We start from the raw sequence: 10,710 nt of genomic DNA on the forward strand, positions 1-10,710 counted from the left end.
AGTCTATCTGAGTGACTCGTGATTCCACAGACACTCATTGACCTTTCCTCTCATCGGGCCCTGGAAATGGTCTTTTCAGAAAGTTTCTCCAAGATGTAACCTTACCGGTCCTTTGAGAAGCAGCTCCCAGGCCTCCTCCATAAAGTAGACCCTTCCAATCAGTTAAGTAAAGAAGCACCTGGAGCACCTGTGTTTTCCTTGTGAGGTTGACCTTGCATGAGGTTCACCCTTTTATTGCACTTATCATATACAGTGGGGCCTTGACTTACGAGTTTAATTCGTTCCGTGATGGAGCTCGTATGTCAAATCAACAGTGAACGAGTGAGACACGTGATGCTGGGCTGATGTTGTGGCATTCACTGTGGCGTTCACTGCACCAACTAGCAGTGGGGTATCTGAAGCTGGCTCATAACCCGAATTTTAGCTCGCAACTCAAAGCAAAAAATCAGCCGAGAGACAGCTCGTATCTCGAAAAACTCGTTAGTCGGGACACTCGTAAGTCAAGGCCCCACTGTAGTAGAAAAAGTATTCCATTTGTTTATAATCAAGACACTTGTTTCTATCCTAGCCTTGCCCTAGCATACCATCTATCCTGGAGCCAATCATTTAATTGTCATGAACTTTTACATAAAGTTATCATGGTCTATGAAATTTGAAATTATGTAATCACATGCAGGTTAACCAGTTATAAATACAAAACCAGAAAAACCAACTAAGTATGGACTCTGAAGCATAATGAAAAGAGTTCAGTATTATTTGGGGAACATTTTTTAGGAAATGTAGGTCTTAAGTCAAAGCTTGAGGGTGTTTGAAAGAAGCAATGTGCTTGACAGGGTGTTCTGAGTGAGAGAGTTGGCCTCAGGCTTAAGAAGGAGCAGTAATACACCCTATGTGAAGACATTTAATTGATATTAAAAAAGTTGTGTTTTTTTTTTAGTTCTTCAAGGGAAAAGCCATAGTAAGGAACTAAAACCGTATTTCTAAAGTGCCATAATGAAATAGTTAATTTCTGTTCTTGAATGGAAATCTAACTTTCTGTGCCCAGACTTCTGATATGGTGTGCTGTCTGCCTTTCAGCATGGAAGAATGTGAAGCTCTCTGCACCAGGCTGGCCATCATGGTGAATGGGAGGTTCCAGTGCATTGGATCCTTGCAGCATATAAAGAGCAGGTGAAGAGCAAATGTGTGTCTAACATACGGAGTAGGGTAATCGATCTGATGGAACTATGCTCACCTCCAAGGACGATCTCAGCAGCCTACCCTGCAACGAGTAGTAGAATTGGAATGGATAAGTTAATCATTGCCTCATTTTAAAGTTAAATTATCTTAGTGAGGCTTGGATGTATTTTTTAGTTAATAACCCCAAAACTTACAAGGCCTAAGAGCTTTAAAAAATTAATCCACAATGAATATAACCTCAAAAGGCAGTTTCAGGAGTTTACTAAATAACAAATTAGACTTTGACAGGTACACGAAGGCAAAAACTTTTATTTAATATGTTCATTTGCACACACTTTCAGTGAGCTATTTAACATTTTTTATCTCATTCAAAATCTTTTAATCAATAATATTTTGGGGTAATGTGCTTAAATATCATACTAACAAATTAAAATGAAATTAACATTTTATATTTGCCAGAGTACATATGAATTTATATATGTGTGTGTGTATATGTATATATATGTATATGAATATATATATATGTGTGTGTATATGTATATATATATACACATATATATATATATACACAAACTTCATGATGTTATAACTTTACCTGTACAACTGTCTTTCTTATATGATAGTATTAACCAAGATAAGTAAAAAGGATGGAAGAGACCTTATATGCTGTTCTCAACTTGTATATAAACTCTACTCTTGGTGCTAACAGTTAGCTAGTATATCTACTTTTATCTCTGTTTAAAACCCAGTGACTTTAATCTTTACCATTGACACCAAATTCCCAATGACTTACCTCTCAAGACCTTGTTTACTTTAAATTAGAAAGTATTTCACCCCAGAAATTAATGTCAACTGTCAAGTCATGGGTATCCAAAAAAAGTCAAGATTTTATATATATTTTTTCTAATGCAGCTTTTGTCCAAAGAGTTTGACTTTGTATAACGGTAGAAATAAATTTTAAAAAACTGTGGCAGTTCACTATTTCCAGTTTGCAGCATGCCCTGAACACTTATGACAAAATGACAGTCTTTATATAAGAGAAGGGGCTCTAATGGTCAGGTTGGGTCCTGTTTCATTATCTAGAATTCCAGGGGAGCCATTTCAGCAAAATGGAACTTATACTGTGTTTTGCACTTTCGCTTTCTAGGTTTGGACGAGGATTTACTGTCAAGGTTCACGTGAAGAATACCAAAGCTAGCATGGAGGCCCTCACAAGGTTCATGCAACTGCACTTCCCAAAAACATACTTAAAAGTAAGTAAGAGATTACCCTGCCTTTTATATTGACTGGTTATGATAGTCCGATATCGTAGTGGACATTTGCCCTTTTCAAGTTGACCACAGCTTTATTGGTTAATCTTAACATATTCATTAGTTAAATTTATATAACATACTCTGAAGCCCACTTAGTATAAATAGGAACTTCAAATTATTCTAGTGTTCAAATAGAATCTTCAAGAACCCATTTTTGTATAATTACAAAAATTACATTTTTGTAGCTATTAACAAGTAATGTCATCTTTTCACACACCTTCATTTATTTCTTCCTCACAAAGGCTTTATGACCATACGTATTACTTTCTGAGTTGTATACATAACTAGTTTACCAGATATATACATTAGGGAACTGAGGGATGACAGATATTATTTCTGTTTAGAAAAAGAATTCCAGAATGGCACAGCCAGAAGCAATTAAAAGATAAACTCACAAAGGTTTGAGCAGAACCACTTGGAATCAAGTTCTTAAACCCACATTATTCAATGAATTCCATCTTATTCCAAATTATTCAATGAATCAAGTTCTTAAACCCACATTATTCAATGAATTCCATCTTACTAGTATATGTATCCACAGGATGGACCCCTACAGATATACAACTATGTATCTCACTTAGTTCAAACTTAAATGCACTTTATGAAAAAAGGTTATGATTATATAATAGCTTTGATGTACAGGAACTTAAACAAAATGATTACAGCAAATACTTGTTGTAAAGGGAAATCATGTGTGGAGTGATGAAAAGAAATTGCAAGTCTTGGGCAGAAGTCAAGTTCTCCCTGTGTGACTTCTAGCAAGACAGTTAAAGTCTCTGAGCCCCATTTTTCTCATTTGTAAAATAGCAATAATGGTATCTCCGTTACAAGATTGGCATGAGAAATAAATGATAAAATATCTACAAAGACATTTCTGTAAGGCACCATATTAATGTGAAGTGATTGGAGAGAACAAAATAGAATATGTTTTTAGAAACAATTCTTTTATCTCTACAAAATACCTTTTCCTCAACCTCCCAAGCTTTAGCTAACTTCTCCAGGAAATAATAGCTTTTACAATTCTTATCAAAGCCCATTTTCTATCATCTAAATTAAAATCAAATTTAAAAAACTGAAGGACCCGTTCCTTGCACAAATCATGTTGGTCATAGTGCTTTTTCTTTCCGTGACTTTCTGGATCGAAGTCCGTGCTTATTCGCTGAGTGATGAGATTACATTCGCCCTGGTCTGTTCCTCATGGACCGGGGCTACACAAGACAAATGCAGTGATGATAAAAGTCTTATTTCTTTTTAAACAGACCATCCTTTACAAGCATCTGGTGGTTTCTAGATATCTAGAAGGGAAATAGCAAGAACAACAAATTGGAAGTAAAATGAAGTAAGATTCTGATTGCAGTGACAGGTGTGATGTGAAAATAAGTCAATGAGAGGGGCTGGGCAGTGAGCAAAGGGCTGAGAGGAGGGGTTTCCAGCAAGGGAAGTCTGGAAAGCCAGGCTGAAATGCACAGCCCTGATTTAACCCATATAGTTCCAGGGGTAGATTCTGGAGCAAGACAACATCCTGATTAAGCTAGTGTTTAGAAAAGATTACCGTGCTGCTTTGGGCCAGTATGTGAGTGTAAATAGTTTCCAGGCTTCTGAAAAGGTGGTCGCAGTAACTCAGACCTGGAGTGATCAACCTCAGGTTAATGATACTGATGGTGCAAATCGAGAGGACAGTTGAAATTGGAAAGCGGTTTTAGATGAAAAGGAAATGGGATATGATAACTGATTAAATATGCAGAAAAGTCAGGTGTTAGAGATGCTCCAAGGAAATGAGAATAGATTACTAAGTAGATGCTAATCCTATATATTGACTAACATAAAGAAGTTGAAGAGAATTTTGGGGTCAGGTGTGAAAAAATACAGTGTTATTTGAAAGAGGTTTTCCTAGGAAATGCTGTTGCAATCTAGCCTCTTTAGCCAATATAAATTGAGCAACGAATCCTTGGCCCTTTAGGTGAATTTTAACATTTAAAAAATGAAATTTCTAAATGTTATCTCTGAAAAAGCTTATGTGAGCTGAGAGCATAATCTGACATCTGAACTACCATCCCATAATATTTTTTTGCAGGTAAGACCATGATGACTTTATAAGTGCACACTAATGTAAAATGCTTTGGAATTTTCATTAGCTTTTTAATTTGTTTTCTCTTTGACATTCATAAAACTTTCCATCTCATCTTTGCAAGCTGTTGGTTTCAAAAACACACCCATTATTTACACTGCAGTGTCATTTCCAGTGGAATAAATTTCAGTATTTTTCTTGGCTCTTGCTCAATATTACCTGACATTGCAAAATACATTTTTTTCCTTTGGTTCCCACAGGATCAGCACCTCAGTATGCTCGAGTACCACGTGCCAGTCACGGCAGGAGGAGTGGCAAACATTTTTGATCTGCTGGAAACCAACAAGACTGCTTTAAATATCACAAACTTCTTAGTGAGCCAGACTACTCTGGAGGAGGTAAGATGGAGGCCATGACCCCTGTGCACACTATCACATTAATTACTACACGTTGTGTTCATTTCCTTCCAGTGACATTCTATTTGCTTTAGTTAAAGCAACATTTAATCTCACACCTGAAAAATTTAATTGATTTCTAACCAGATTTTGGGATGTTAGAAAAAAATGTTAAAAGCATTAACTATTGTTACTAGAGAAAAGAAGATTTTTTTTTTTTAATCCTCACTCGAGGATATTTTTCCAGTGATTTTTAGAGAGAGGGAAAGACAGAGAGAAACACATTGATTGGTTTGCCTCCTGCATGCCCCTGACCAGGTCCTGGGAAAGGAAGGAGCCTGTAAGCAAGGTATATGCCCTTGACCAGAATCGAACCTGGGACTCTCAGGTCCGCAGGCCAACACTCTACCCACTGAGCCAAACTGGCCAGGGTGAAAAGGAGATTTTTTTTCCTTTCTACAAGACATCTATATCCATCAAGTTATGTGCATATGTAAAGCAACAATAGTTTCACTGTAAAACAAACTGCTTTCCTTACTTTCTCCTTGATAGGTTTCTTAAATACCATTTCCCTTGATTGGCTTCCTGAATTTGATACTATATGGAGTATCTGGAGAGAATCTGGTGCCAGATTTTTAGGTCTGCTAGATTCTGGGCAACCAAAGTGGCAAAGGCAGAACTCTTTCGTTTTATTCATATCATGTCTTAATTACATTTATATTCAATAACTCAAGGCATTCTTCATCACCTTTGAATCATTTGGCTCAACCAACCTGATGTATAGAACATTTTATTTCATCTACCCCTGTAATGGGTCAGAATGTGAGGTGTAGGGGCCTCTGAGTCAATAAATGGTGCTGCATTTTATGGACAATTTTCTATGGGATTTTAGAAAAGGATGGCTTTTCTAACACAGAATATTTAGCCTTTGACTTGTAACCAACTACCAGCACCATATCTGGCATGAAATAAACTCCCATTTTTTTCTGGAAGAATCGATGACTAATAGATTTAATAATTTTAAACAAAGTAATAAATGTCTGCCTATTAAATAATTGGCTTACTGAAAATAATGTTAATATGAGATTTCTATACAAATTTTATTTTTTAGTGCACTAACTGTTGAAATTAGTGCATTTCTCTCAACATCACCATACAAGCATTTGATAAGGGTTTGGTTTGGTCTCCTTGTTTATACTTGATAGAGATATTAATGTAGAGCATTCAGGTACAGATAAGTAGCTACATATGTTAGATTTCTATTATGATAAAAAATCCAATCTTTTTTGTTTGCTCTTCCAAGTGTGTATGTGTGTGTGAATTAACCATATTTCTTCCTTTGGTTTATCAAGCACTAATGGCTTTATTTCCCTTGGAAAAAAATCAGGTTTTCATCAACTTTGCCAAAGACCAGAAATCCTATGGAAATGTTGATACCAGTATCCAAGGCTCCACCATAAGTGTTGACTCACAGGATGACCGGTTGTAGTCTTGAGACCTCCAGCAAACCCGATCGCAGCAAAGCCAATGGCTTCATTTTGAGGAAGAACTGCAGAAGGCACCACTCCCTTGAAGATGCCACTTCCTTAGGACATCTTCATTTGAAAGTGTTATACTGTATAGAAAGTTACAATTGTGTAAGACTAGCAAGTAACTATACATGGAGAATTTTCTTCCTAAGGCTACTGAATGTTGTTGCTACTGAAATGAATTCCTATCTACTCAATGCTGTGAGCATGCTAATGTATATGCTGGTGGTTTTTATGCAAAGAAGAACTACCTGAAGATGAATGTCTTAATTTATTACTTTCAATAAAAAGAAACCTTAAAAGGCATGGTTATTAGTTGAAAAGTAAGAGTGGAAAAGAAAAATAAGGTAGCCTGGGGTAGGTAGAATTGGGAGAACAAAAAAAAATGTTTCCAACAAATAGCAGAATGAAAATCATCATGAATAAATGAATCTGCTGTGATGTGCTAAGGGCCAGAATAGCATTGGCAGTAAGCAGTGGGCACGATGTCATTTTCCATTCCTGCAAACACTTGGGGACAGACCGAACCCCGCCCCCCACAATGGCTTTCTACAAGAATGTCATAGGAAGGCAGTTTGCCCTGGTGGTAAACAGAACTTAGACGTATTCCCGACGTGCCTTGACAATAGGCAGGCACAGGGCAGAGCAAGATGCTACTTTCTCTTCAGGGAAAAACAGGTGTGTCAGCTGGGCAGACACAAATCCTGAAAACTGCTAGAGAATCCATGTGCTGCTGGCAGGCCAGTGGGTTTGTTTTTTAAGCTCTTACAGAAAGCCTTGTATTCTGGGTCTCTCTGCAGGAACGATTCCTGTGGAGAAAAAATGAACATGAAGATAATTTTCAGCTAATTACCCGCCTGACCCAGAATCATCTCAATGGCTATAAGATTGATTGACTTCGTAATAATGCCAAATTATATGGCCCTCAGGGAAGGTGCTTTATGTAACATTTGCGTGTGTGTGTGTGTGTGTGCGTGCACGCGCTGTATGTGTGTGTGTGTACAAGTTTGCCAGCTTTGGCACAACTGTTTCTGTTTCAAAAATCAATAAATGCAAGGTTCAAAAAACAAATTATTCACGAAGTCATTTTATTTGTTAGGGGAGAGCCAGGACCTAAAAACTAGAGCCACGTGGCCCAAAAGTTCCCATGTATGTGCTCCTACTTTCCACCCTCATCGTTTTCTCCATTCTCATCCCTTTCATCCTTCCCTTCCTCTTTAGCATTTAGCCATTCTGGGCTTTTCAGTTTTTCTAGTGTACCAAGCCATGCTCACTCCCATGTCCAGGCTTTTGTCTATGCTGTTCCCCCTATTTGAAATGCTGTGCCCCAACTCTTGCTGCCTGGCTAACAGTCTTCAGAAATGTTATTCTTTCTTTGAGTAGCTTTCCTTCCTTGGTCTCAGTTTAAATTCAGTCCCCCACCCCATTCTACTACTGTACTTATTTTTTTTTTCAGAGAGGAAGGGAGAGGGAGAGAGATAAAAACATTAATGATGAGAGAGAATTATTGATCAGCTGCCTCCTGAATGCCCCCAACAGGGGATTGAGGCACAACTTGGGCATCTGCCCTTGACCGGAATCGAAGCAGGGACCCTTTAGTCCGCAGGCCGAAGCTCTATCCACCGAGCCAAACTGGCTAGGGCTACTACTGTACTTATTGACCCTCATACTTTTCTATCAGAACATGCATCCTAATTTGTAATATATCCAGACTAACAATATGTATCTTAACAGATGGCAACAGAATTTCTCTTGGGATAGAAAATGCCTTTGTAGAATATAAATAATACCTAGATAAACCTTTGGAGTAGAAGGTGTCACTCTGAGAGGCTATGTCTTCAGGAGCCCATACGATTAAAAAAAACAAGTCAAACGCTATGAAAGAATATAGAGACTTGGGATTTATTTATTGATCATTTTGTTTGTTATTGTGGTGGTTGGTTGCTTGCTTCTGAACAATGGAAGGAAGAGAAGCAAAGGGCAAGGAGAGAAAGGAAGTGGAGGAAGGAGGAACCCGTGAGATGGTGGAAGGCTGAGGATTGGACAGAGATCAAAGTCTCGTGAGGAAGTGGAGAGGTTTAATGGACTTTTAAATGATGAATATCAAATGTGTGGTTGCCTTCATTTGCTGTGCAGCCATGCTGTGGACTTCCCTCATTACTTCTACATTTTCACTGAAGTCAGCCACATTTACAATGCGTTATGTGAATGAGCGTCTAGTGGAAATTGAGGAAGGGATATGTTAATGTCGTCTTTGAAAGGAGTGCAGTGACTGCTTTGCCACAGAGAAGGAGAAGCTTAGAGGCAAGGAGGCCATGAGACCGAGAGCCTCTGATATGTGCAGCATGGAGCTTCTGATCCCACAGAGCATGTGTGTGAAGGGTTCCAAGCCCATCCTATCTACCTCTCAGCACTTCCTGTTCTTATGTTCTGGAGTGATCAATTCCCTTCCTTGAGTATGGGGGGGCGGGGGGGGGGCGGGACCTGTGATTTCCACTGGTCAGAAGGGAATTACATTGCACAAGATTGTAACATGTCTTACTAAGAGCCTGCCTCCCTTGCTAGCTTTAATAGCGTAAGAGGCCATGTTGGGGAAGCTCACTGGCAAGAAATTACAGGCAGCCTCTGGCCAACAACTACAAGGAGCAAAGGTGGACTCCAGCTGACAGCCAGCAAGAAACTGAGACCCTCAACCGGACGATGTGCAGGAAACTGAATGCTGAGTTTGGAAATAGATTCTTCTCAGTTGAGCACATGGATGACAAACCAACCCTGGCCAACACCTGGGTTGCAGCCTTGTTTGAGAACATTTTTTCCCTTAAATGATTCTTTGCAAAATATGTACCTGTAGTCATTACTCACTGAAGTATGTAATTAACCCTATTCACCTGATTGTCAACTTGATTTTCCTTTGTCTACCTCTGATAAATATGTTAACCCTTTGGTTGCCTTTTGTTTACACCTATGCCATTGTTAAAAGTTATAGGTCATCCTCTATATCTTTCGCTATTTTATCAGCCACTGATGGACTAACCTCAATTTAATGATAGCCAACATTTATACTACAGAGTTTATAATTGCATTTTTCACAAAGCAACTTTATATGTATAAAGTCATTTGAACCTCACAGCAGTCCGGAGAAGTGTTATTGTCCCTAGATGGAGAACTAGGATCAAGGGGATTAAATAACTCTCTTCAAAAAACACAATGTATTAGATTACAGTGGCTGGCTATCTTTTTGTTTGTCCCAGTCATGTTATGATTTCTGTGGCTTACTTTCTTCTGTTCAAGGTTGTCTCAATGAGGCTGTCCATGATGGTGGCCCCACTTCCTCCCAGGCACAGGACCTATGATTTAGTGCATGATTGACATGTGACTCCAGCAAAGTTGTTAAATATGTATTAATATTTAAATTTTGGGAGAGCTATTTCCTTTTCTTGGGATTGCTCTACTGAGTAGAGATGAGTTCAGGGCTCCCAGTTGCCATCATATCCATAATATTAGAAAGAGGTTGCACATTAGATAAAGTCAAACAGATACAGGCAGGACTGACAAATGGAAGAATAAACCAAACTTGATGACTTTTTTTTGAACCATAGAATCCAGCCACACCTGGAAGACCACTCTGGAAGCTGTGGAGGACACACTTTAGTGAGGCAACGTGGAAGTCAGGGAAATCCAGGAAACCAGTGCAGTAGAATAAGGTGGGAGCAGAGCTGGTAAGAAAAAGTCAGATTCTACTTATACTCTATGGTGAAGGCAAAAATGACAGGACTCACTGCCAGGTTAGTGAGGAATGTGTAAAAAAAAGGGGGGGAGCGGGGGTGGAGTCAGGAATGAATTCAAGAGTTTTGAACTGAGCAGCTGAATAAATGGAATTGGCATTATTGAAAAATGGTGAAAGTGGAGAGACAAAGGCAGGCTTAAGGGGGAAATTAAGAGCTTAGGGAGAAATTTATAGTCCATTAAGTTTAAGATGCTTGGTAGACAATCCAGAGGAAATGTTGAGTGCCCTGATGGATCTATACATCTGGAGTCCAGGAAAAGGTCCATACTGGAGAAAAAACTGTGGTGGTCATTGGCATATACACTGAGTGGCCAGATTTTTATGACCACCTGACGTTTGTAGGCAAATTAGCTATAATTTTGCGCTTAAATTGCTAGAGGGCCATACCATTATAAATAGGGAAACAGGCTGTTTACCACGACAGTAGAAGTTATTTTTT

General features: G+C 38.7%; 1 protein-coding gene across 1 annotated transcript in view; it reads left to right on the plus strand.

Moving 5' to 3' along the window:
• ABCA12 (ATP binding cassette subfamily A member 12) overlaps nucleotides 1-7,551 on the plus strand; it is a 171,552-nt gene extending 164,001 nt beyond the window's left edge. The window contains exons 49-52 of the mRNA XM_006778960.2: nucleotides 1,078-1,170; nucleotides 2,327-2,432; nucleotides 4,821-4,958; nucleotides 6,343-7,551. Coding sequence (XP_006779023.1) covers nucleotides 1,078-1,170; nucleotides 2,327-2,432; nucleotides 4,821-4,958; nucleotides 6,343-6,444 — 439 coding nt within the window. The 3' untranslated portion in view covers nucleotides 6,445-7,551. The remainder of the gene's footprint in view (nucleotides 1-1,077; nucleotides 1,171-2,326; nucleotides 2,433-4,820; nucleotides 4,959-6,342) is intronic.
• The last annotated feature ends 3,159 nt before the right edge of the window (nucleotides 7,552-10,710 follow it).

The sequence above is a fragment of the Myotis davidii genome, unplaced genomic scaffold (assembly GCF_000327345.1).
Source record: "Myotis davidii unplaced genomic scaffold, ASM32734v1 scaffold268, whole genome shotgun sequence".
NCBI classification, from domain to species: Eukaryota; Metazoa; Chordata; class Mammalia; order Chiroptera; family Vespertilionidae; genus Myotis; species Myotis davidii.